This window comes from Sturnus vulgaris, chromosome 29 (assembly GCF_052056855.1).
Source record: "Sturnus vulgaris isolate bStuVul1 chromosome 29, bStuVul1.hap1, whole genome shotgun sequence".
Classification (NCBI taxonomy): Eukaryota; Metazoa; Chordata; class Aves; order Passeriformes; family Sturnidae; genus Sturnus; species Sturnus vulgaris.
Window position 1 is genome coordinate 662,118 of NC_142271.1, and position 26,597 is coordinate 688,714.

General features: G+C 48.5%; 1 protein-coding gene across 1 annotated transcript in view; it reads left to right on the top strand.

Annotated features, from left to right (window-relative positions):
* Positions 1–24,378, top strand: part of PKP1 (plakophilin 1) — a 46,815-nt gene extending 22,437 nt beyond the window's left edge. The window contains exons 4-14 of the mRNA XM_014872871.2: positions 6,852–6,996; positions 8,933–9,140; positions 9,843–10,020; positions 12,047–12,161; positions 13,351–13,506; positions 13,609–13,785; positions 16,091–16,244; positions 16,716–16,902; positions 21,826–21,910; positions 23,196–23,295; positions 24,281–24,378. Of these exons, the coding sequence (XP_014728357.1) occupies positions 6,852–6,996; positions 8,933–9,140; positions 9,843–10,020; positions 12,047–12,161; positions 13,351–13,506; positions 13,609–13,785; positions 16,091–16,244; positions 16,716–16,902; positions 21,826–21,910; positions 23,196–23,267 (1,477 nt within the window). The 3' untranslated portion in view covers positions 23,268–23,295; positions 24,281–24,378. The remainder of the gene's footprint in view (positions 1–6,851; positions 6,997–8,932; positions 9,141–9,842; positions 10,021–12,046; positions 12,162–13,350; positions 13,507–13,608; positions 13,786–16,090; positions 16,245–16,715; positions 16,903–21,825; positions 21,911–23,195; positions 23,296–24,280) is intronic.
* The last annotated feature ends 2,219 nt before the right edge of the window (positions 24,379–26,597 follow it).

A 26,597-nucleotide genomic window follows, 5' to 3' on the forward strand; every position in this document is an offset into this window, starting at 1 on the left:
TTGAGCCGTTGCCTCAAGGAATGATGGAGATACTGAGAAATTCCCCTTCCCTGACAGCAGTGTGAGCCAAACCATGCCCTTTTCCACATCTGAATGGCCCAAGTTACTCTGGCTAAACCTCCCTCCTTTGGGATTGAGTAGGAGGGTGTGTCCCAGAGCATGGATGCCAAGAAGTGTCACTGTCCCATTAGAACGTTATCATTAACCCTTGGCTGCCCATGTGCTCAGTTACTCTACGTTTGACACAGCCCTGGCCAGCCCAGGGCACTGGTGGCCCTGGCTTGCTGCTGTCAGCAGCTCCATAAACCCTCTGGAACAGGAACCAGAGATGTTACACAAACTAGAAGTGATTTGTTCTAGAGAATTTCTCACTGAAAAGCAGAAAAGTTTGGTGGGAAGGATGGCAGGATGCCTGAACTCAGGGCTGCAGCTGCCTTCACCTAGGGAGGACACAGCTTTGGAGCACTTTGGCAGGCTCTGGCCAAAGCCACACTCGGGGGCTTGGTCATGGCTTTGGAGAGGTCACTTGAAGAATGATGGCATTTTCTGAGAAGAGAGCTGCTGTTGTGAGAGAAATTCTCTCCAGCTCTGGCTGCCCTTGGTTAGGGAGTGGCTCCATTTACACACTCCTGGCTTGGGGCACGGCTCATCTGGCAGAACTGGTTCTGCTGTGGAAACCTCAGGCTCCAAGTCGGGCTTCAAGTTGGGCTTTGAGCTGTGGGCTCAGCTGGGGCTGTGTCACCTGGGTGAATCTGATGTGGCTGTGGCACAGCCCCTGCTCTGCCTGAAGCTCTGCAGAGCTGGACTGGTACAGGGGGCACCTGGCACAGAAGTTGTGCTCAGAGGGGAGGAGGTTGAGAGCAGCTGTCCTAAAAGCTCTGGAGACATACAAAGGAGTTGTTGTCTTTGGAAAAATGACTCTTTTAGATGACTCTTAGCTCTCAGAAGTGTTTTGCAGGGCACTGTTGGCCTTGCTCTCAGTGTGCTCTTGTTAGGGAGGGGCTTCTGAGGTGGGTCAGGAACATGTCTGGGCTCTGCTTGCTGTGTAGGGCTGTTGTGTCTGGAGGATTCTCCACCTGGAGATTTCAATCTTCCCTTGGATCCCGCGATGTTGATTAAGGAGAGCTTTGTTTGTAAGTACCTCATTATTAACCTCCACATGCAGGGACAGGGCTCAGCTGGGTCACAGCTGCTGCCAGGTCCCAGTTTGGAGCTCTGTCCTTCCATTCTGGTCATTCTCCAGACGGAGTTTGTGCCTTTGTGACATGGAGAATTCTGTGTTCAGTTTTGGTGCTGCAGATCTCCTGGTTTGGGAAGTGTTGGATGTCTTGTCTGCAGGCTTGCAAACAGCCTGCAAGAGCCAGGGGAGGGCTGGATGCTTTCCATGCTTTCTGAGGATGGATGGATTTCATGATCCATGGGGTGATCTGAGGTGATCCATGAGGTGATTTCCATTGCTGTGAGAGAGATTGCACCCTGTGATCCACTGGGTCTGTCTGTGATACAAAACTCTGTAATGCCCATTGATGGTGTCAGTACTGGCTCAATAATGGTGCTTCTCAGGCATCCTCTGCCGTGGATCTGGTCTCCCTGGATGGTGTGAGTGGAAAAATTGGTCACTGGGTGTTCTTATGTGGTGAGAGTGCTGTGCAGGTATCAAAATTCTGAGTGTGTCAAACTGTCTGTGCTGAGCAGTCACTCTGCATCTGGTGACAAAGTTATTTAATTTCTGCAACTCTTCTCGATCATGTAATTGCTGCCATTTATTGAAGTGGCTTTGGCTGCGTGAGACAGGAAAGAGTTGCCTCTGATAACTGATATCCCTCAGATATCCCTCTTACAGCAGCATATCTGACCAAAGCCTCTTTCTTCCAGCTGCCTGATGAGCAGTGTAACACTGAAGTGTTTTTCAGGAAAAGCCATTCTATGATTCCCTGATAAACTAGATCACATCACAGGGGTTTCCTCACCCCATGCTGTTGGTTCTGGTGATGAAATCTGAGTTCTGCACAGTTTGCCAGATCAGAAGGTTGAACACAATTTAAAACTCATGCAGTTTATTCTCCTCCACCAGCCCCATTGTCATAATCCTGCCTCAGTGAGCAGAGAGGGACCTTCTCATGTTCATTCCATTTCTTCCACGAATAATTTCCTCACAGAAAGGATTGTTAAACATTGGCAGAGGGTGCCTAGGGAAGTGGTGGAGTCCTCATCCCTAGAGGTGCTCAAGGAACACCTGGATGTGGCACTGGGCTGGGTGACAAGGTGAGGATTGGCCACAGGTGGACGTGATGGTCTCAGAGGTCTTTTCCAACATCTGGGATTACAGACATACTTCTCTATAACCACTCAGAGACTTGAGCCTGGGTAATCATTATGTCATATCTGGATCAACATTTCCAAGCTCAGCACCTCTGGCCTGGGCTCAGATATTCAGGGTTGTTCCAGTGGCTCCTGCTCATAGGCTGCTCTCAATGAGCAGCACTTACATTTTGCCAAAATGCAGCTCTCTGGAGTCTGGTAGAGCTGGAGGAATTTTCTTGGTGTCCAGGACTCCCAGAACCCTTCTCCTTTCTGATCCCTGTGACATCCCCCAGAGCTGCAGCATTTTACCCTGGAAGCTGCAGCACCAGTGATTTCAGCAGCTGGTGGAGACCACCCATATTTGTCCACTTTTAACCATTTCCTCTGCTGGGTGGCACTTGCAGCATGCCCCAGGTGACCGGATAGCACCCTGAGCAGGCAGCTTTTGGCTAAATTACGTGTTGCAATACTACTGATGTTATTATTTATGCCCACTTAGGATAAAAGTCTCTGCATCCTGCTTGGTCATCAGGGAGCAATGATGAGAAGCAACAACAAACAATGAAATGTTTAATTCTCCTAAGAAATTTGGAGTCTTTGTGCCCCTCCAACTGGAACCTGGGGTACAAGAAAGCTGAGTCCACCAAGGACTGACATTGTATTAGTTCTTCTTAGAGCTGTTGTACTTCGTGCTTCAGGGCCCACATGGGACAGAAAGGGCTGGGCAAGCTGGTGGCCTTGGTGTCTGTGGCCTTGCAGTGGCCTGAGCTGGTCACACTACTTCAGGAGATGCCTCTATCTGAGCTGAGGCATCTGCCCCCTAACAAAGCCAACACCTCTTGCTGATCTCAGGGAACCCCAGATGTCTGAGCTGGAGACATGGCTGAGAGCCCAGAATCATCCCACTCCTGGAGAAGGATTGGGGGATTCTCCTTTAGGAGCATGGAATGGGGAGCGGGGTGTCTGCAGACAGTCTCTGGCTCAGGGTTTGCTGATCTGGATCAGGAGCTTTTAATGGCCACCTGCAAACCCACACTTACCTTTGGCCCCATTGGGAGATGTGGATGCTCTTCCCTTTGGAGTTGTCTGTGTGGAGAAAGAGACTGAAACACCTCATTAGAGACCCTGTGGAAGCGAGTGTCTCTCCAGGCACCTGGGAATCCATAATATCCCAGAGTTGCTCTGTCAGAGGTCTTGGATGCCTCAGCTGGCAGCTGTGGAGGGGGCAGTAAAGACTGTGGCAAGCCTTTGGCATTTCTCAGTGTCACGTTTGGCTCTGGTGACACCGACCTGGCCCCAGATGAGCTGCTGCAGTCTCTGTGATGTGGCTGAAGCTCAGGGACAGTGTGTCCCCTAAAACCATTCCCTCCTGTTATCAGCTTCCCTGGAAGTACTGCAAACAGAGAGAAGAACGGGAGTTATTGAAATAGTCAGGAAAGGTACCAGGGGTGTTTTCTGATCCATCTCTTGTCTTTTGGAGTAATTAAAGGTGATCAGTATCAAAACAATGCTTTGGGGCTGAGCCACGCAGTGAAAGCAGAACTGAGTACAATGAAAGGCACCTTCATTTTGGTTTGTTTTTATTTGGCATAAAATTCTGGGATGTGCTGAACACTGTTTTGAGAGTCCCTATTCTGATTTTATTAATGAACAATGGAATTTGTTAAGAGTTTTCTGGCTTCCTCCTCTCTTGAGACTTGTAGCCCTAACAAGCAGGACAGAAACTTAGGAAGTAACACAAAACAATCTTCTCATGAAACGTGCGGGAATTTGTCTTTTTCAGATACTGATCCCCTTCAGTATTTGTTTGCCTTCCATCCCAGAATCTGATCTTCTTTGTCTCCATTGAATCCTTTCCAGCTGAAGTCTCTTCCTAGCCTGCTCCTTTCTTGTGGAAGAACAACCTTTGGAGCTCTTCCTTCCAGTCACATTGGCCAGGCTGGACATGGCTCAGTCCAAGAGTTTGTCTTGAAGCAGGTTGTTGTTCCCACAGTGTGGATCTGGTCAGGAGTATCCCTGACTGGCTGAGGAACAATCTCCCCTTTGTGGGACTTGCCAAGGTGATTTTATTCTCAGGTAGGAGAAATCCCTGCTGCTTCCTGGGCAGTGTGATGGAGCCTGGCTGTGAACTGCTGTGAACTTCTGCTGAGGAGACAGCAGGGGAAAAGGAACCTTCCCCATCTTCTCCCACAGAACTGCACCTGCATCCCCAGTTTTTCCCAGCTGGAGAGGGTTTGTCCCTCTATGGAGTGGATATAAAGAAAATTGCCTTCCTTGAGCAGCTGGACCAAGTGGACATCCTTCTGTCTCAGAAAAAGTGCATCTGATTCAATAATTATTGAGAAAAATAGATCACTATGGTTACTTGGCCACTGACCTGGTATTTTTACCAATCTGTCTCTCTTCCCACACCTCCAGTCCAGGTCCCAATTCCCAAAGGAGAAGCTCCTCCCTGGTGCAGGATCCATCAGTTGTCAGCTCAATCATCTCAGGAGCATGAAAAGCCTGAGAGAAAATCACATCCTGGATCCAACCCAAGGATTTCTGGGGCTCCATAATTTCTAGTTTACTTTGTTTTTCCAGTTTTGTGTCTCCGTATTGCAAGTTTAATGGAAGCTCCTTGGTGCCAGGTTTTGATAGGGGTTCAAACTGATGAAAAATCTTATGAGGAAGTGATGTTTTATTGCAGAGTAGAAATAAAAGTGGAATGAGGTTTATCCAGCTTTAGACATGGAATGCTTAAGGTCCAACCCCAGACTGTTGTCTCTCATTCCTGCATACCAAGAGAGACAGAGGCATCTCCAGAGGGCAGGGCTTCCTTTCCTAGAAAAAATGTCCAAGACACAAAAGCAAGGTGGTTTTTGGAAGAACTGATTTCTTTCCACTGACTCCACAGATGCTTGAATGAGTGATGCAGGCTGGGTGTAACTTTATGCCAGGGACACCACAGTCCTTCATTCTGCCTTTTGTGTGAAATTCCTTGTGGAATTGTGCATATTATTCCCTGCTCTGTGCTGTGCAGAGGGGAACCCTGGGATTTGTAAGGATAAATGTTTTATCTCACTGTAAGTGCTGCTGCTGGTGACCAAATGTCCTTTCCAGACCTTTATTATTTACATTTCTTTGGTGCAGTCAAAGTGACTCTGTCCACCCCATGCCTGGAAGTGCTATTGTCTTGTGGTGGAATTTAACACTTCAAATTCAATGGGTTCATTTAAAGAACTTATTAAAAATCACTGGTCTATGGCATTGTCTGAAGATGAGCAGCCCTTCTACAGAGTCACTCCCTGATATGACATGTAGCAAAAATGTATATAAATAAATGTGGTTCAATCAGGGACTGATTTCCTGATCTCTAGGTAAAACTCCCCATCAGTCCCAGGGAACATCATCAGCCAGGCACAGCCATGACTTCACTGGCCTGGGAAAGCCCTCACACTTTTGGATTCCATCCACTGCTAATGAAGCCTTTCCCTTTGTATCCCATCACTGCAGACAGTAAAACCAAACAGGAGTTTGGGTTTGACTCTCCTCAGACCTGGACTTTGCAAATTAATGCAACCACCACTGCAAGCTGAGATCCCCATACAGCCCCTGCAGGATTCAGCTGCAAGGGCACTGACAGGAGACAGGAACTTTAAATTACATTAATTTCTATAGCTGGAAGCACAGACAAGCTTTCCAGTTCAGACCCCTCCTGAAATTTCGGACCCTTTTCTAATTCTATGTGGTTAAAACTTCAGAGATGGTACTGAATAAGAGCAAGCCAAAAAGAGCAGGACTTTCACATTTCTAAACAAGTGGAAGAATCTTCAGGTGTTTGTATTTCTCCTGAAGTTCCAGTCCTGCCCCAAGCCAGAGGAATTCATATCCTTCCTCTGAAGTTTCAGGCACATTCTTTACCTCTAACAGGGATGATGACAGTGGTCAGCTTTTATAAGAGCTTGGAGACAGCCAGTGTGAACATCCCCTGGGAGCAGGATGTCTCAGAGCTATTATTAACATTTCATAAACTGCCTATTTGTCCATGCCATCACTCCAGACAGGCCTTTTCCTAAGGGATGTGCTTGAGCTTCCCCAGACTATCAGCTGCTCTTACATTTCTGCTTCCACCACCTCTCACATCAAAGTACCCCATGCTGTGGGAAAACGACCTGCCTGTGTTACCTTGTCCTCACAACCTGGTGGATGGTTTCACTCCTGTCCACTCACTCCTTTATTTGGGGAACAGTGAACTGGGTCTCTATTCATTAAAATTCCACTTTGGACATGACCAGACATCCACCACCTCAACCCAGCTTTCGTTTTATGTCTCCTTTGCTTGTGGATAGACTGGATCTGGAATTTATTACCCTTAGTGCTCTTCACTGTGTCTTTTCCATCTTTTACCATCTCTCTTTAGAGACAGAGAAATCCACTAGTGCACTGTGTGCTCTATGTGGCGATGTGATAATATTTTATCACTGATTCCTTCCCAGTAACTCTCAGTGCTGACATAGCTGTCTTGGCTGAGTACTCACCCAGTTCTGTACTTCTCTTTGACACAGGATCTGTGGTGATGAGGTTGATGCTGGCACCATGACCATCCAGAAGGCCATCCAGCTCCTGTGCTCCTCTGATGACAAGTACCAGGCCATGGGGGCTTACTACCTGCAGCACACCTGCTTCCAGGATGAGTCTGCCAAGCAAGAGGTGAACAGACTCCTCCAATGCTCTGCTGCCCAACAGAGGGATGGGACTGGTTTTCCTTAGTGCCAAGGATCCATAGGTTCCCTTGGTTTTCATGAGGGTGCTTTATACTTCATTAGTCAGGCTCAGGTATTAAGTAAGTAGATTTTTCAGCTATTAATGGCCGTTTTCTCACAACAGCAGTTGCTCAGGATTTATCACCTGGAATAGTTTCTGGGTAGCAGAGGAGACTGTGCCTCTGTGCTGTAGCACAGAGTGATGGGGTCTGACAGTGTGGAAGTGTGGCAGCTGCCATCCAGTGTCCTCTCCTGGGGGCAGCTACAGCCAGTTCCACATCAATCTTTCACTATCTCAGAGCTGTAGAGTTTGCCAAACAAAGCCGTTTTAAGTCCCACTGTGACCTTTGCTGGGCATTGGGCAGTGACCCTGCAGCCCTTTGCCAGCCTTTTTCACAGCCCTTTTCCAGACTATTTCAGCCATCTGAGCCAATAGGTTAATTAACGATCATGTACAAAGACAATTTTGCACGTCCACAGTGGTGGCTGCCCTATCCTGGAAGTGTCCAAGGCCAGGTTGGGCGGCGCTTGGAGCATCTGGGATAGTGGAAGGTGTCCCTGGCCATGGCAGAGGGTGGTACAAGATGAGTTTTAAGGCCCTTTCCCACCCAAACCCTTTTATGATTCTGTGATACTTGACCACAGAGAAGCCCTTCTTATAGCACATGTTATTTTTCTGTTGCTCTCCCTCCTCAATTCCTTTGCCAATATGCAGTAAAGGAGGCAGCCTTTGGATGGATCTGCTGCAGCAAGGATGTCACCAAAGTTTATCCCCACCCTGGATTTACTGAGATGCCAACCCTTTAGAGGTGGCTTTCCTTGTGCTGGCACAGCAGTGGAGCTGGGAGTGCTGGCCCGGTGTGGGGCACAGCCCTGTGCCCTGGCTGTGCCTGGATGAGTGCAGGTGCCCAGCCCACATTCAGGTGGCCGATTGTGGGGTGGCCACACCCTTTGTTACCGTTGCAAACCCTCTGTGAGCACTGGGCCGTCCCATTCTTCCCAGAAAGATGTGCCGGAGCAGGTCGGTGACTCATCCCAGCACACGCTTGTTTTCCTTCCCTCCCGAAAGGTGCTCATTCATTGTCCATTGTCAGCACACCTCAGCCGAGGGGGTGTTTGTGCCAGGATGAGCTCCAGGCGGGATCACGGCCGGTGCAGAGCACATCCCACAGCGGGAACACTCAGCACTTGGAGAGCTCAGCTGCAGGGATTCGCCTTCAAAGCTCCAAAGTGTGGTGTCCTGCAGATCTGGACTTCCTCCACTGCCTCTGGCTGGCCTCAAGGGTGGTGACACTGGCCATGAGCATCCCTGTGAGTTCAGCCTGTGATCTCAGGATGCAGATAAATGACCACAGCATGTTATTAGATGGCTATAAATGGCCTCTGCACATAATCAGGGCAGCATTTCTGCTCAGTGCAAACTGTGGGGGTGGGTGAAAGTTTGCAGGAGCACATTTCCATCGGCAAGGGACTCTGTCCATGGTCATTACTCACAGACAGCCAGTCCTGCAGTTTAAGCTTTTCACTCCAACCTCCAGGCCAGGAGCTTTGTCCTCATGACCTATGGCCTGAACCAGACTTGTCATCTCTGGCCCTGGTTCCCTGGCAGCTCTGCTTCTCCAGCTCCCCCAGGATGGGATATCTGACCCCCAGCACTGCTGGGGCAGTTCTGGGTGTTCCTGTCCCAGCAGTGTCCTGTGCTCTGTGCTGCTGGCCCATGTCTGTCCTGGTGCCGTGCTCATGGCAGGTGTCTGTCTTGTGTCTCTCCTGTGTCTGTCCCGGTGCTCCATGCTCATGTCCTATTTCTGTCCCATGTTTGTCCCATGTCTCTCCCGGTGCTCCATGCTCATGCCCCGTGTCTGTCCCATGTCTCTCCTGGCCAGGTCTATCGGCTGGGGGGCATTGCCAAGCTCGTGGAGCTGCTCCGCAGCCAGAACCAGAATGTGCAGCGGGCGGCAGCCGGGGCCCTCCGGAACCTGGTGTTCAAGAACCCCACCAACAAGATCGAAACGCGGCGGCAGAACGGGATCAGGGAGTGTGTGAGCCTCCTCCGCAGGACAGGGAACACTGAAATCCAGAAACAGCTCACAGGTACCCACAGTCTGCTCAGCCCCAGCAAGGCGTGGGCTCCCCTTGCCTGGGGTCTGTAGCCCTGGTGCTACCCTAGCGTAGAGGGGGGGTTTTCTGCTCCTCTTGCACCAAAGGGTGACCCCAGTCAGAAAGCACAGGTAGTCCTGGCCTTTACATGTTCCATAAGGGTTCCTCACTCCCTAAGTGCCCGTTGGGGAAGCACCTGCCCCAGGTCCCCTCCCAGCTATGGTCACCCTGTCATTCCCATGCCTCCCTGCACCCTGGCCCCTGTGCTGTTCCCAGGGATGGCCAAGGGAGCTTCCAACCCCAGTAGGGTTGGCTGGCTTCTCTCCTTGGTGCCTCACCTTTGCCTGAGGAATTGATGGGAGGTTTTTGGTGTAGGTCACCCTCAGTTGTGTCCCAAGTTTTTTGTTGCAAGCCTTTTCATGATCCCTGGAGAGATGCTGCTGTCCCCTGTGACCTAATAGCAATAAACAGCAATTTTGGGAGGAGGGAGGATGCTTAAATGCCCACCTCCACATGGACCCCTCCTGCCTGTCTCCTATAGGGGTGGACAGGGACTGGGGTTGCAGGCAGCCTCTGCACCCTCAGCTCAGAGAGATGAAGGGAAGAAGGATTTTGGTGCTGGAATCATCCTGACCTAAACAAAGCTCCTAATGCACATGACTCTGTGCTTGAGCTTCTGTCCCACATACTTCCTAGGACTGCTCTGGAACCTCTCCTCCACTGATGAACTAAAAGAAGAGTTGATACAGGAGGCTCTGCCCGTGCTGACAGACTGTGTTATCATCCCTTTCTCGGGCTGGTCTGATAGCAGCTGCAACAGGACACGAGAAATTATCGACCCAGAAGTGTTCTTCAATGCCACAGGGTGTTTGAGGTGAGTCACCAGGCAGGGACTGACTGCAACTTGTGTCTGTGGGCAAAAACTGAAGCCATCTAAATCCTCTTACAATGAGTTGAATCCATGCTCATTACAATTGCGTTAATGAAAAATTCTCCTTGAGAAAGTTTTCTTGACTAAGAGAAGGTGCAGAGAAAAAAATTACATGTAAAATACTTTTCTAGTAGCTTTTTATTTTTAATAATTTTGTTCTTGCTAAGTCTCTTCTCAAAAAATATGGAAGCTGTTTTGTGCACTAGTGAAACCCATCAGTGTTAAGCTCAGACCAGGAAAAGGGACAGATTTTGCCTTTACAGTTTTGAGGCTTCCAGAAAAAACAAACTGATTTAGGGTTTAGATGACAAAAAAGCAGAATTCTCTATGTGGGGAAAAGAAGCATTTTCCCACTTCTTTTGATATCTGATTTAGCACAGAACAGCCCCACTGTCCTGGACTTTTCCTGGCTCATTTCATCAGGAGACTCAGCTATGAAACAGGAGGTGCAGACTGAGCCCAGAGTAGTTTATTTTGTTCACGGGAAACCAGAGACCTTTTGTAGAGGATTTTCGCCCTGACTTGCTGTTTCTCCCGCCTTCCTCCTCCACTTGTATGTGAGCTCCTTGTCTCAATGGGAACAAGTGGGGCAAAAAACCTGCCCTGTATAATGAGGTGCTTTCATCAAGGGAAGCTCTCCCCGAGGGAGGCAGCGCCGGCCACGCCCTTCCCAGACATGCAGCTTGCAGGAGCTGGAGCTGCTTATGAAACGAGAGGCTGATCATGGCAGGGCCTTTGGAGACATGATACCATCGGCTTCTGTGGCTGGGAACCGTGTCTGAGAGATAGGGAATGCTGCTCCCTCCTGCCCTGTCCTGGAAGGCAGCTCCACTGAGCAGCTGGGGTATGGTGGGTATGAGCTGCTCTGCTTTAAGGACATCCCAGCCTGCCAACACCATGAAATATCCCATTAAAATGAGGGAAAGACAATGGCAACAGCTTGTAAGAACCTTTTGGGGTTTAACTGAAGGTAGGCTCTGCTTCCTGAGACTGATCCCAGCCTGTGGCAGCAGTGCCCAACACCCCAAAGACTGGCAGCTGCAGGACAGCAAGGGAGCTCCAGAGGGAGCAGGACTGGGGAGCAGAGAGAGTGAGGGAAGCTGAGAGCTGGATCTGGAGCCCTGCTCCAAGGGCTGAGCCAGGACTGCTCTGAGTCACTGCCCTGCCACATCAGAACACAGGGATGAACAGCCCTGGGTTTGCCCTGGGCCTGAGCCATTGCTGCTCAAGCATTTCTGGATTGCAGATGAATCCATGTTAATGAGGAGGCTGCAAATCACAGTGAACATCAGATCCAGTTCTGGAACGCCTGCAGTGAATATCTCACAACCACTGCCAACCTCTCCTTGTTTTTTATTTGCAAGCTATAAGGCAATAAAATAGGGAAGAAAAAAAAAAGAGAATAAAACAGCAAAACTCATATCCTATTACTGGAAAAACTCCCCTGTCCTGACAGCCGCTGGTGTCCAGGAACCCGTTTCAACCTCATAGATGGGTCAGTCCCTCTGGCCAGAGCCATTGCTGCTCTCCAGCATCTCCACTCTGTTTCCCACACAGACATTGCTGCTAACCCTGGGTAGGTCTGTGCTTACAGCCCTGTGCACCTTCCTGATGACCACAACAACCCCAAGATGCCCTTTAGCCAGTCTTCCCTTTGGAAACTCCTCTCAGGAGACAGTGTCTGTGTTGTGGCACCTGAAGTGCCTCTGAGGCAACCTCCTGGTGGTGACTGTCCCTAGGAGGGTGTCTTCTATGCAGATCTCCTTGCAGGACATGTTCCAGGTGAAATCAGTCCTGAAGAGCAACAAGAGAGCTGTGCACTGGTGCAGTGGGTCCAGAATGGGAGCAGCTCTTCATCCTTGCTCAACCTGCCAAAAAACCCCTGAATTCAGTGACAACATAGCCAGAACAGTCCAACTCACCCTGTCTCCTCCTTGTCCTCTGCCATGCTTCTGGATGGCTTCCTCAGGAACCTGAGCTCTGCAGACATGGGGCGCCAGACCATGAGGAATTACCCCGGCCTGATCGACTCTGTCATGACTTATGCCCAGAACTGCGTGGCCTCCAACCGCCCCGACGACAAGGTACCAGTCCCACAGTTAACAACTGCAGTCTTGGGAATGCCTCAGAATCCCTTTCCAACAGACACAAGAGGTGGCTGGACTCTCTGGCTGCTCTTGTCCTTCCAAGCCCCAGTGGGATCTGTTGGAGGGTTGTAAGTCCTCGGGGCTCTGGGCCTGAAGTAGAGCTGGGCTTTAAAATTTTCCTTTAACAAACACAGAGGAACAGTAAAATACTTTGGCTCCTGAGTACCCAGGATACTTCCCTTCCCTTCCCTTCCCTTCCCTTCCCTTCCCTTCCCTTCCCTTCCCTTCCCTTCCCTTCCCTTCCCTTCCCTTCCCTTCCCTTCCCTTCCCTTCCCTTCCCTTCCCTTCCCTTCCCTTCCCTTCCCTTCCCTTCCCTTCCCTTCCCTTCCTTCCCAGGAATTTTCCAGTGTCTTAATCTCCATCTCTTGCTCTTTACCCCTACATCTTGTCACCCAGCAGGACTCGAGTGTATAATCCCCAGCTTGGCCCCATGTTTAGCAGGAAGCCATGAGCTGTCATCTCTCTGCCTGGCTCTGACTGATGGCTGTGTGTGTGCTTGCCTTGGACAAAATAGTGTTTGTAGACACCTTTCAGGTGTAACCCTCAAAGTTACCAAAGTTATTTTAAATCCTCTCCAGATTGAGCAAACCCGCTTTTGGGAATGGCTTTTGCAGGAAACCCCTTTCCAGTAGCACACACAGAATGCAGCTCTTTGGAAATATAACCACAGGTCCTGGTCTTGGTTATGGGTATCCAGCCAAAATTCTCCCTTGCTCTTCCCATTGGGCACTCTGACATCCAGGGAAAGGAAGTTTAAAGCCTGTTTTTGGTAAAAAGCTTTACCTATCTGTAGCTGTGACTCAGAGAGAGTCATTGGAAGTTGCCTCTGGCGAGAGGGGGATTTCAAGACTGGGAATTTCATGGTTTGATCCAACCACTCTCACATTCTCTTTTCCTGTTTGCCAACTTGTCTGTGACAAGTGAGACCTCCCAAGGCTCTCTGGGTCAGCAGCTCACTGAGATCCTTCCTTCACAGCTATTCCAGCTCCTTCCCTCCCTGAACCAGGCTAAAGAGCATCTGTGGTGCTAAAAAGCTGCTTATGGCCCAGTCCATGTCCTCTCTGGTGCTGCTCCATAGTTTTCTGCCTAACGTGATGTTTGCATTTTTCTTCTGGGGGTGATGCAGTCTGTGGAGAACTGCATCTGCATCCTGCACAACCTCTCCTACCGCCTGGATGCTGAAGTTCCCAACAAATACACCCAGCTCAACCACATGGCCCGGAGTGTTTACATGGACAAAACTCTCACAGGCTGCTTCAACAGCAGGAGTGGGAAAATGGAGGTAGGGTGTACCACAGAGGGACTGGGAATGTGGTGTTCAGCCCCAGCAGAGGCTGCAAGGGAAGAGCAGGATCTGAGCTCCCCGTTTCTCATGTCTTTGCAGAATGATGAGTACGGGGTCCCCCTTCCCGAGGAGGATTTCAAACCCAAAGGCCCCAGCTGGCTCTACCACTCAGATGCCATCCGCACCTACCTGTCCCTGATGGATCAGAGTAAGAAGGATGCCACCCTGGAAGCTTGTGCTGGAGCTCTGCAGAACCTCACTGCGAGCCGAGGGCTGGTAAGAGCTTCCCTCTGCTCCACATGTGCACCCAAATGTGTCAGCACTTCCATGGAATCAGAGAGTCAGTAAGGTTGGGAAGACCTCTAAGGTCACTGATCATCATCACTTCTCAGCCATGGAAAAGGAAAATGTCCTCCTTAAACCTCAGGGCATCACAGCCAGTCTATCCATAGTGTTTGATCCAGTGGGATGTTTATTAACTCCAAACTCAGGGTCTCATGGGGGGCTACAATCAGTATCCCATGGATCTGTCCGAGACCCATACACTGGGTTTCCAAGTTTCCCCAGTCTGTTGGTCTCAGCTGCTGGTATTGGCACCCTCCCCCAGGGCAGCAGAAAGATGTGCACCCGTAGCCAGATGTGATGAGAGGCAGTGGAAGGGCTGAGCCACCCCTCCCGTGCGTGTGCTCCAAGGGGAGGCGGCTCTAATGACAGGGTGGGTTGTGCTGTGGATTGTGGCTTTTCCACACCTCAGAGCTACCTGTAAAATAGCTGTGACAGATGTCCTGACCCATGGGCACAGCGGCATGGTGGTGCCAGGGGCTGGATGATGCTGTGGTACCGTCAGGGACATGTCACAACTGTGGGCCCATGTCACTGCCCTGGGCACGTCCTTGCAGGCTGCCTCCCCTGGGACAGCCCCTGACTTGTCTGTTTGTGCCCAACTCCATCAATCCCAATTTAAATAAGATGGATGGGCAGATAAAGAGATAATGATTCCATAGATAGGAGAGGCGTGTCACGTGTGGGGAGTGTCCCACCCAGAGACACGGGTGACTCACACGGAGCCTTCCCTGCTAGGATGGCATTAACCTGCCAGCTCTGATCTCCTTTTGTCACAACAATTTCTATGCTAAATAATTGGGAACCTTGACTTTTGGCAATTTAACTAAGCAGTGCCATGAACCTGAAGGTGGAGAGAGGCTGTCACGTATGGGTAGAGCTGGTCAGAGAAATGGGGCTGGAGTTTTGGGCTCCAGAGAAAAGAAAATTTCAGCAATCAACAACATTGCACAAGGGACGAACAACCAAACCTAGCTCTGACAGTGCTGAAGCAACTTAATTCAGCCTCCTGGAATGGAATGGCTGAAATTTGTCTGGATGTGCAGAAGTGGCTCCTCCCCTCAAGGGTCTCATTCCATCTCAGAGCTGGAGCTGGAATTGCTGAGTCTGCTGTTATTTGATGGAAAGGGAATCTGGGGATGAGCTTACAGAGCTTGCTGTGATCCTTTAGCTCATAGAGGATGGCTCTGAATGTCTTTCAACTGCACTTTACACACCCTACATTCCTGCTGGTGTGATTATGGAACAGGGCACGTGTTTTCCAGTCCCTTCTCTCCATTCCTTTGTCACTGTTGATGGACATGTGTCTCCAGCAGCCTTTCTGGTGGGGCAGGAACTGAGAAGTTCAGTTTAAGCTCTGTCTATAAGGGCAGTTTACTCAGGGGATGTGCTTGAACTCACCTGTCCTGGCTGCATCCTGAGATCTTCTACATTTACAAGCATAAGATCACATCTAACATGAATATTTTTGGTCCTCAGACTGTCTTTTAAAAGCATCCGTTATCTGTTCCTGCTTCCCAACAGCCCATTGTGGCATGGCAGGGAGCTGCCAGGGGGTTGTGAAGGGTGAGGGCAATGTGGACATGAAAGTAAAACTTCTCCAGCTTTTGAAATGACAGTTGAGTGATCACCTGCTCCACTGGGGCTCCAGAGAACAGCAGAACCAACTGCGTCACAGCAGATGAGAGGCTGGCTTTTCAAATATCACAGAATAATGGAATCATTAAGCTTGGAAAAGCCCTCTTATATCACTAAGTCCATCTGTTCACCCATGTTCACCACTAATCCATGTCCCCGAGTGCCCCATCCACATATTTTTTTAACATTCCCAGGGATAGTGACTCCACAACTGCCCTGGACAGCTGCGCCACTGCTTGGCAACTGCTTTGGTGAAGAATTTTCCCCAATATCCAATCTAAACCTCCCCTGGGGCAGCTTGAGATAATTTCCCCTTGTCCTGCCCCTTGTTCTCTGGGAGCAGAGCCTGACTCCCTGCTGGCTGCACTCTCCTGTCAGGGAGTTGAGGAGAGCCAGGTGGTCCCCCCGAGCCTCCTTTACTCCAGGCTCCCATAACTGTAGGGAAGAGAGATAAAGGTGCCAGAGTAAGTGGGATTATGGCAACAGGAGAAAGGATTGTACAGTGCACTTTTTATGGCAGTCACATTCCTCCAGCCCTGACCATCATCCCAGCTGTTTCCCCCTAGCACTGTCAGTCATGGACATCTCTGCTGTCCCTCAGATGTCCAGTGCCATGAGCCAGTTGATTGGGCTGAAGGAGAAGGGGCTGCCCCGCATCGCTCGGCTGCTCCAGTCCAACAGCTCCGAGGTCGTCCGGTCCGGGGCCTCTCTGCTGAGCAACATGTCCAGGCATCCTGTGCTCCACAAAACCATGGGTAAGTCCTTCCCCACCCTGGATCCCAGCTTTCAGCTCCGTGGGATCTGTCCAGCTCGCTTTGTAAGCCCCATAAGGAGACTTAGCCAAGCTCCAGAACTGGGCAGAACAGTGTCAGTTCCCCAAGGACAGTCACCACTGCTGTGTGACACGTGCTGTGCTTTACAGACAGTGACAAACCTGCAGCACCACAAGGGTGACAGTGTTTTGAGAACTTGAGTGCCCATGGCCAGCAACACTGCCCTTCCAAAGGCCTGCAGCCCTTGTTTTGTCTTGGAAAAATCCACTGATGATGATGATGCCATTGCTGTGTGTCCAACACTTCCAGTGCCTCCCTAAAAAGATAATTTTGCTTGGTTATCACTGATATTGGATTATTATCATGGATATTGGATATCATTATCAAATAGCATCATTCACTTGTGCCAGATTGTGTTTAATTGTTGATCGGAACATTCCTCCACCTCTTTAGCTCACCAGGTGCTTCCAGATGTGTCCCGTCTCCTGTCGTTCCAGTCTGGAAACACCAGCAGCTATGGGGAGATCATGACATCAGCTTGTTACACTCTGAGGAACCTCATCATGTCCAACCCCCACCTGGGAAAGTCTTACTTGTCCAGCAACTTGCTAAATAATGTAGTGAGCCTGTGCAGGAACGGGTGAGTGCGGGGCACAAGGCAGGGACAGGGACAGAGCCAGACTGACCCCAGAGCCTTCCCAACACCTTCAGAGCCAGAGTAGGGCATAATTTCTTACTGATAAAGGAATTGGGCATGTTGGTGGGCAGAAATCCTCAGCACTGGTTTCTTGGAAATTGGCAGGAACCATCCAGGGTGGAATTTGCAAAGAGGCCTCTGGAAATTTCCTGGTTGAATTTTAGGAAATTCTAAAAACAACTAAAGCACCAACATCTTAAAGTCTTTTAGAAATAGTACTTATAGAACTTATGAAAAAGAGAAGTGACTTTTTGTGCAAGCAGATAGCGACAGGACAAGGGGGAATGGTTTCAAACTAAAAGAGGAGACATTTATTCTAGGTATTAGGAAGAAATTCTTCCCTATGCCAGTGGGGAAGCCCTGGCACAGGTTGTCCAGGAAGGCTTTGGCTGCTCCATCCCTGGAAGTGTCCAAGGCCAGGCTGGATGGGGCTTGGAGCAGCCTGGGACAGTGGAAGGTGTCCCTGCCCATGGCAGGGAATGGGACTGGATGATCTTTAAGGTCCCTTCCAACCCAAACCACTCTAGGGTTCTCTGATCTATGAAAAATTCCAGCCCTCAGAACAGGGGATGTCAGTGACTTCCTGGCTCCTGGGCTTCCCTCAGACCTTGTAATGAAGGTCAGGTCTGAGGTTCAACACTGAAGATACACAAGGATTGTGCTTAACGTTTATGTGCAAATCTGTTCATCTTTTTGTTGAATCATCCTCCTCCAAATGAGCTCTGGGGGAACATAGACAGGAATTATTTTAAGTACCTCCCTGGTCTACTCCTGTATTTTACAGCAGCTGAGCAATCTCATAATATTTTACCTCTTTCTATTTTAGGACTTGGTTTGGGGTTTGGTGGTAGGAATTCTGTCCTGTTTGTTGCCCATATTCCCTGCAGCACAAGCCTGTCAAGCCTTGCCAAGTTCTGTGTTCGTTTCTGGCCAAACTGGTGTTAAACTTCCATTATCTTTCACCATGTTCTCTCTTTCCTGGGCTTTCATCTCTCCTGCCATCTGTCTTTGTTTTAAAATGCCTTAGACAAATAACCATTGTTTTCTGTTGTGAAAATCCATTTGCATGCCTTCATCATCCTTTGATAAAGTTCTTCCAATCCACCTCTTGTTCCAGGGCAGACACTCTCAGTGATTGCACGGGGCCTCCTTGTTTAGTTTGGGCCTGGGCCAAGGAGCATCACTCTATTTGCTGCTTTTATTTGCTTCCACTCTCCAAGGAGCCAAATTACCACGAAACCCAACCCTCTTCTAAGCCCTCGTTGTTTCAAATGGTATTTACTCATGCTGAAGTCCCACTGTGGCTCCCTCAGACCAGTGCTCAGTAATTTGCTGCTCCAGCACAGCCTTGCACAACCCGGGCTGGGAACACTTTAATTGCCTTGGCTGCTGGGGATGAGCTTTGGTGGAGGTGACTCACTGAACTGTGAGGAGTTACCAAACTCCGGAGATGTCTCCACTCCTGCCTGGATCACAGAGTCCTCCCAAGAAACTCCCCAGTTCTTACGATGTACAAAACTTGAGTTTTCCTTTGCCTCCATTATTCATTTTTGTCCCCAAAAAATTTTATGCTGTTCGATACTTAGGGATAAAGAAAAAGAGAACAATTTCCACCCAGGACTAATCTTACTTGTCCGAGCTGTATTATTTCAGACTGTTCCAGTAGAGCAGATGTTGGAGAGACTTTCAGCTCTTGCTGGGTCACAAGGTGAAATTTTCCCAGTGTCACGTGTCACCTGTGGAGATAAACAAGAAAAATTAGGGTGGGATTTGTCCAGTCCTACGTCAGAAAGAGCCTCCCCCTCCACAATGGAAATCATTAAGTCCCCAGCTTTGCAGGGGGCTGGCTGAAGCCCCCAGGTCCCCGCTGTGGTTCTGAATGTGGTGAGTCCCATGCCATCAACCTCCTCCTTCCCAGCACCACAGGCAGCAGAGAGGGGAGGACAGGGGGCTCAGGGGCGACCCAATCACCAGGGGGGACGCAGGGACACCCTGCCAGGCTTTGGCAGTTGTCTCTGTTAATCTGCCTCAGTTCCCTGTGGACATTCCCTGACCCCCAGGCCGAGGTTGGTGTCTGGGTGCTCCCTCCCTGTCTCCTGTGCCCCCCTTAGATCCTGCCCTGTGTTTCTGAGCTGGGCTCTCAGTGCATTGCCAGCTGCAAACCAGGAGCTCAAACAACTTGAGAGTCATAGCTTAGTAAGAGGCTCCAGGTTCCAGAGCAGTGAGCTGTAGATCTTGCCCTTTCCCATGTTCTCCTCCCTTTCCATGTTTCTTTCTCCTTGTGTTTCTCACAGCTGATTCTGACTGAAAGGCAGAAAGGGTTCAGCAGTTTATCTGATGGATGTGGTTTCTTCTTCCTGGAGTATCCCAAATTAATAATTGTGTCTCCTGCAGATGCTCTCTTCTATGACGTGGGGTTCGTGGTCAAATGGGATTCCTTTATTCCTCATTATTTTTAATCCAAATTGCCAAAATATTGAATATTTCTTTCAATTTTTGGTGGTGTTTCTAAAAAACAAGCCACTGGACCTGATTTATTGAGGTGTTTGGTTTCCTTTTCATTTTTCTTCTCCAGCTGTGCGAAAAACATTTATCTGCTCATTTTCAAGCAATATTATTAAATTGAAATTCTCCTCATTAATTCTACTGGCTGCACTCAAAGCTTTTCCCAAAACCTCTCCCTGTGCTTTCAAGCATCACATTTGCAGTTCATCCCTTTACCATGGATTAATTTCTGTTTCCCTTTGTTCCTTCACTTTTCACACATTTGTTGTTGCAGTTGTATTTTGCAGTTCCATTCCACCACAACATTTCACCAAAATTAATATTTCGAGAAACCCAGACCTTCCCTTGATTATTCCCTGTTCCAGAGAGTTCTTCTCATCCACACATTTCCAATTTCCCATTTCTTGCAAAGATTGCACCTTGATACTAGTTTTATAATCTCTTCACCTCCTGAAGGAATCCTTGTTCTGGGAATTCCTTGGCATTCTCAGTGATGCACATAAAGTTCTTTGTACTTTTGTCCTTTGAGGAAGGATTATTTCTCCCTATTATTTTATATCTATGGACGAGATTCTTGTCTTTTTTGCCCCCATTCTGTTTCTCCCCATTCCCCACCATCTCCTTCTGTTTGTGTCTTATGTTTTGCTGTAGCTTTTTGGATGAGTCCTGCCACTGCCACCAGGGGACATCTCCCTCATTGCCTTTCCACAATTTTTCATGAATAATTCTATTTGTAAAAGACAGACTGTACTTAAAATCAACTTTGATTTTCAGGCAATTTGTTATTAAGGAATTTTTTCCCCAAATCAGCTGTCCTTGATATTCTGCTCCATGTTATCCACTACTATATTCACATTATTTTGTTTGGGATATGCTGCTTTACCTATTGAAGTTGGCATCACAGCTCCACCAGCTCATATTAAGTTTTTTATACCTAAATAACAGTTAATGCTGTAAGAAACAGTTCATGTCAGTCCTTCAAATGAAGAGTTTAGAAAATCTTCTGCCTGAATTCATAAATGACTCAGGTACTGATGCTGGTAATTTTGGATTGAAAATACAGAACTTCTGATGTGTTCTCTGGAGACAAAATGGCAAAAAGTACATATTTAGCATCATTAGAAGTAAATTATTTCAAAAATAAGAGAAAATTACTCTGGCTTAGGAAGAGAGAAACAACTTGAAACTACAAATCCTTGAAAGAGAGAATTCAGTTCGTGTTCTGCCCATCTGATCACAGCTACCCTTGGGTTTGTAGAGATTTAATGGCTTTTCAGCCACAGCCAACATTTCAGCCAAAAAATGTTTTAAAACATTGTCATTGTGGTGACAGAGCATAGGGTGGTTGTAACTAGAGGAGAGATTTGGCAATAAAACCTGTTTTTTTTTCTGTTCCAAAGCATTGCTCAGGAATTTCTGGCTGTCCTCCAGCCCTCCACACAAGACCAGGAGCTGCACAACACCTTTGAAATTTATGACCAAGTTAAACTCGATCATTTCTTTGGTAACAGCTGCTGTGTATGGCAGAGAAATGCCCTAAAATTTACTGGATGTGGTTCCATTGCTGTCCTCCCACACTACAAAGGGTGGAATTGATGTCCCAGGTTCCTCATGATCTATTGGTCCCATTTCTTGTAGGCTTTTGGGGACTATTTCGAGCAATGTTTTGAGCACTGTTTTTGAGGACACAAGGTTTTGTGGAGCTGTATCAGACAGGAAGGGTCCTGAGCTTGGTCCTGTTCCTCTCCATCACCCTGGGTGGGACAGGCTGGGGCTGCTGCCCTGAACCCAGAGCAGGAGGAGGCCCAGGAGATTGGGAGCAGTGATGGGAGCCAGCAGGGAGGGGATATCTGGCTATGAAATGTTCCAAAATTATAGAAGGTCCTGCATGACTCACGGTTTCGAGCTGTTACGTGAGCAGGTATCTGTTCCCTTGTGCTGAGTAAGGGCTCTGGGCTGCTTGCAGATGTTGCTGTTGCAAAGCAGCAATAGCTACTCCCATCCCTTGTCCTCACCAGGGAGCTCCCCTGCCCCCTCCCAGGATCCACCCACGCTGTCCCTGCAGACTCCAGCAAAGGGTTGGCACCATTTCCCTTCTCTTTCCCTCTCTCAAATTTCAGACTCAGCTCAGTTTTATGTTCATTTTCCCACTCAGATCCTCCCCTCTCTTTCTTTTGCCCTGCTGTGGTCACAGCTGTTGTCACACAATATTGCTGAGAGAGCAGGAGGGTGTTACTGACTGTCCTGTTCGTGGCTAGCCAGGTTCCCAGCTGGAGCTGGGTTTGTCCCAGGTAGTCAGCAGTGTCTGTGGGGTGCTGCTCTGTGCCTGTTATAATCCTCCTGTTCCTTTCATCTTCCCAGCTCCTGTCCAAAAGCAGCTGAAGCTGCTCGACTTCTCCTGACAGATCTTTGGTCCAACAGGGAGCTCCAGAGTGTGCTCAAGCAGGTAAGGACAACACTGCTGTTTCTGGGAGCCAGGAACAGCCCTGGGTTGTTCACTTGCTGAAGTGGGGAGCTGGTAAAGGCCCAGATGCCCAAGTGCCCCAGGCTCCTCCTGGACCCTGCCCAACTCGGGCACCTGCCTGGGATCTGAACAGGTGGCAGGGGTCACTGTTGGAGTCACTCTGGGGACAAAGCAGATGGCAACGTGCCTGTGTCAGACACCTCCTCCCTGGGGCTGTGCTGGAATGTTCCCCAGCACAGCTCCCTCACTCTGGGCTGGGACATGCTGTGTGTTTCACCCTAATTTAGGGGATTCCCTTCATCAGTCCATCAGTCCACTCCCAGCAGGTGCCTTGCAAAGTCCCTCCTCTCTTTATCCCCGTTTTCTTCTGTGTCCATAACCCTGTCCTGTGGTTACATCCCCCTGCAGTCAGGGTAAGCTTTCAAACCAAAAGGAGAGGAGTATTTGGGATTTTTATTTTTTTTTTTGCTCCCTGCAACAGAAGCTGGGAAAGCAGAGCCAAATGGGCACTGAGCCAAGTCCCACCTCCAGCTGCTCCCAGTTCCCAAATCCCAGCTCCCAGCTCCTGCTCCCAGTGGCTTTCTTTGAACAAGCTGTTTTTCCAACTCAAGAGCAGCAGCACCTGTAGAGAGTACAGGGCCAAATTAAAGAGGAACCCGTACAAAGGGGAGCACCTGGAGGCAGGAGCAGAGGATGTCAGCTCTGTTTCTATGTTGGCAGTGGGGGACTCTGCACAGGAGATGGGGTAGTTCTGTGCTAGGCTCTGCTCACAGCCTGTGCCAGCTCATTTTGGTGTGACTGAGTCACTCTGGTGTTCACACAGAGGTTTATTGCATAGGTAAGTGCCAGGGGAGGAGGATGAGAGTCTTCAGGGGTACATGCATCATGCAAAGACTTCTGCTCTTTTTTCAGGATGAGGAATTAAATGAAACAATATCCAGTGAATGATTAAATAAAAGTTTCCTCCAAAAACCTGGAGGGGTCCAGCTCTGGGTTGATGGAAAGCAATGCAAGGAAAAGCAACCTGGTCTACAGGAAGGTGTCCCTGCCCATGGTAGGGGGTGGAATGAGATGAGCTTTAAGGTCACTTTAACCCAAACCATTCCATTGTTCTATGATTCTATGGAGTTCATCAATAAGGGTGACAAAGGTACCCAGAGGGCTGACACAGGAGATTGACTGAGAATGAAGCACACTTTGCTCAGTAACTGCTCTCAGTATAGAAACTGATATGCACTCACTGCACTTCATGTTTCTGCTTTTTCAGCAAGGATTTGATAAGAACACGATGGGATCTTTAGCTGGAACGACCTTCAGGACCCTCTCCTCCAGATTTTAGAGCCTCTCCATGCACATCCAGGCTGCAGGTGAGAACATGGCCCTTGTGCTGGATTTGGGGCACAGGTATCCTTTGAGATTGTTGCTACTTTTGATCACCCCAAAAGTCTCTTTGTGACATTTTCATCCCAAATCTTCCTGGCCTGGTCTGTTTCTGTGAGTGGTCAGAGGTTGTGCTGTCCCTGGGCCCAGGGCAAATGTTGCCCCCATGGCCCAGCTGTGCATTTTGGAGATGCTCAGCACAGATGTCACAGGACAGATAAAGCTGCTGGGCTTGACTGTGCCTCTCCCTTCCTTTGCCAAGTAATCACTGGTTCAGTCCATTTTTCCAAATCCTCACAGGTGATGCTCTTCCTGGGATTCTCCCTAACAGTGCACTCATACCTGAGCTTTGAGCAGTGTTATCTAGACAGTGCCCGTAATGTGCAGTGAATTCCAGAACATCCATGGCTTCAGCCATTAGCCTTAGCAATTGTTTGAGCCCTTAATCTAGCTGTCAGCCTCAGGTCAGAAGTGAGACCAACATTCCATCAACTGAAAATTCCAATAGAGAATCCAGGGAAGAGAAACTGTGGGCAGAATTTCCAGGGCATCCTTATGGGTTTATATTCAGGATGAAATTAGGATTTAACCCATCAGGCACTTTTCACTCATGATTCCCACCGAAGGGAAGAGCTTTAAGCACTTTGAAAACACCAGAGGTCTCTTGGATAGTGTCCGAGATTATGCAGAGGAAATTACTTGCTTCCTTCCCCAGCATGGTCCTTGTGATCAAACCAAGAGAAAACAGTGCCAAAGCTCCTTCCTTCCCTCTGCCCAGGAATGGATTTCACTCCCTGCTCTGTTGGGACTCTGAGGAGCATGGAAGTGCAGGGTAAATATCTATGAGAAACTGCAGCCAGGATCAGAGAAAAGATTAAAAGTTGGGGTTTGCTGTAATGAAAAGATCTCTTGAGTGCTTTAATTATCTGGGGTTTTGCTTTTCCTTTGTTTTATTTTTTTTTCCCATTTCAGAATTTGGAGTTGGTTCATGTCCAGGAAGAGCAACGCTTCCATGATTCCTTAGGATGTTAAAGATGTAGAGAGTTTCTGAGTTCAACTCAACTGTAAAGCAAACCAAACACGTGGATTTCATGTGGATGACGCTGATAGTTTTAAGCATTTTCTTCTTTTCGGGGGGGGGGGGAAGGGACTTTTATATACTTTCTTGATGTCAATTTTTTTTTTTTTGCCAAGAGTGTGTCTGTATAACTCTGGGGGTGATGTGGAGGTGTGTGCAGGCAGGACACAAGAGTACACGTGGGGAGCAGGATCTTCCTCCAGCTTTGTCCCCTGTTTTCCACCCAAAGTCAGGGTGATTGTGCAGTTCAACCCCTTGCAGGGTTTTATTCCAACTCCACACTATCCATGCACCAAATACTGCTATGCTAACAATTTGTCACAATGTATTTTTATTCACAAACACAAAAACGGTCAATCTTAGGTCGAGTTCCCCCTTTGCATCTGTCTGTTATTAACAGATACACACAAGGATTCTCTTCTTTCCAAGGCTGGTTATTCCTAACAGTTATGAACAAGGGCTTCTTCTCTGCTTAGGATTTTTCTCTGATAATTGTTAGCATTTTCTTTCCTGTCACATGAATTCTTTATCTGAAGAAGCAAATTGACACCTGCAGATTCTCTCACAGGCCTCCATCACCCTTCCCTGAAGCTGTTTGTGAGAGGACAGTTGGGACACAGCTTGAACATTCCCATTCTCCATTCTGAGCACCAGAACAATTCCAGTTCCTGACTGTGCCTGGAACAAAGGTGGCATTTGAGAAACTGAGCAGGACAGGCCATATGTTTTCCCCTGAAATCATTGACTGCTGCAGGAATGAAAGAAGAGAGGGATGTGGCCTCTTTAATAAGATTTTGTTTTTATTGATCAATGTAAAGAACTGGTATTAATGTGCAAACGAATGTGAGCACTTGTGTGATGTTAGGTTTGGAAATGTGTCATTTCTCAGGATCTTGAATTGCATTAATCTGCCTGTGATGCTGAGGCTGTGATGAGGGACGGCTGAGCTCTTTTCAGAGCAACTCAGTTCTCACCACCTTCCTCTCTCCTGAAGAAAAATATCCTTCCCATGGAGAGAACACAGCTCAGACTCACAGGGAAGGAGTAGCTGAGGCTGTTTGCTGCCTGTGCTTGTTATTATTCCTCAAAGGGTGCAGGGGCACAGGGCCCTGTTTTTCAAACATCAGCGGCTCAGGAGATGCTTGGGGAGGATGGATTATGAGCCTGGAAATGGAAAAGCAGTCTCATTGTAAGTGTCAGGCTCCTAAATTGGTGGGACTCACAATATTCAATTCACATCCATGGGGTGATTTGTGCCCATTAAAGAACCTCTTGTGAAGTTTGGGTTTGCTCTGCTGCAGTTCCAGGTGGCCCTTGCTGGTCCCCATTTGGAGGACAGGGAGCTCCTGCCCACTGAGGGTGATCATTCCCAGCTGTTTTTCCTCTTGAGCTACAAAGGGCGGCTTCATTTTGTGTGCTTTAATGAGCAGCCACTCTTTTCCCACCTTCAGCTGGGAACTTTCTGTGCCAAGCTGCTGCCAAATAAGAAAGGGAAAAAGGCCCCTTTGAAATGGAGAGGCAGAGCCAGTAGAAGTGTTCCAGGAGGGTTTAAACAGAGCAAAGAGCCCCAGCCCGTGGGCAAAAGCCGTTCCACCCCCCAGCAGTTCCCTTGGTGCATGTGGATTTCCAGATGCAAAATGTTCCAAATGCTTTAGGCAAGATCCATCTGTGGATGTCCCCAAGGGCTGCAGCATCCACAGGATTGATTCAGTTTGGGTGTAAAGTGTTCTGTGCAATTTTGCATTCAGATTCGTTCTGTAATGACAAGTCCAACACAAGTCCTGGGAGTGAATGTTTCTCTCTGGAAAACTAATTGGAGAAACAGAAGTACAAAATGGAATGATGGAATATTGAGGAAATTCACTTAATTGGCTGTGACTTAAGCATTCTTTTAAAACAGTGCAGCTGCTTTCACCCCTAATGCAATTACTGAGTCACTGTACAAGGCACAAAGAGCCATAGCTTTAAGATGATGAGCTCACAATTAAATTTACAGGTATTGGAGACTTCATTAGTGAGTATTGGACTCCAGGAGATAGATTAATCATCCACATAAATTTTATTACAAAAAAAAAATGTTACAGTCGTTTCTATTACAGTTTTTTTTCAAAGCTAACAAAATGATAGAAATAAAATCTGTCTCCATGCTCAAAGCTCTTCCAAATGTAACTGGGCACAGCCCTGAGCAATCTCACCCAGCTGGGATGTCCT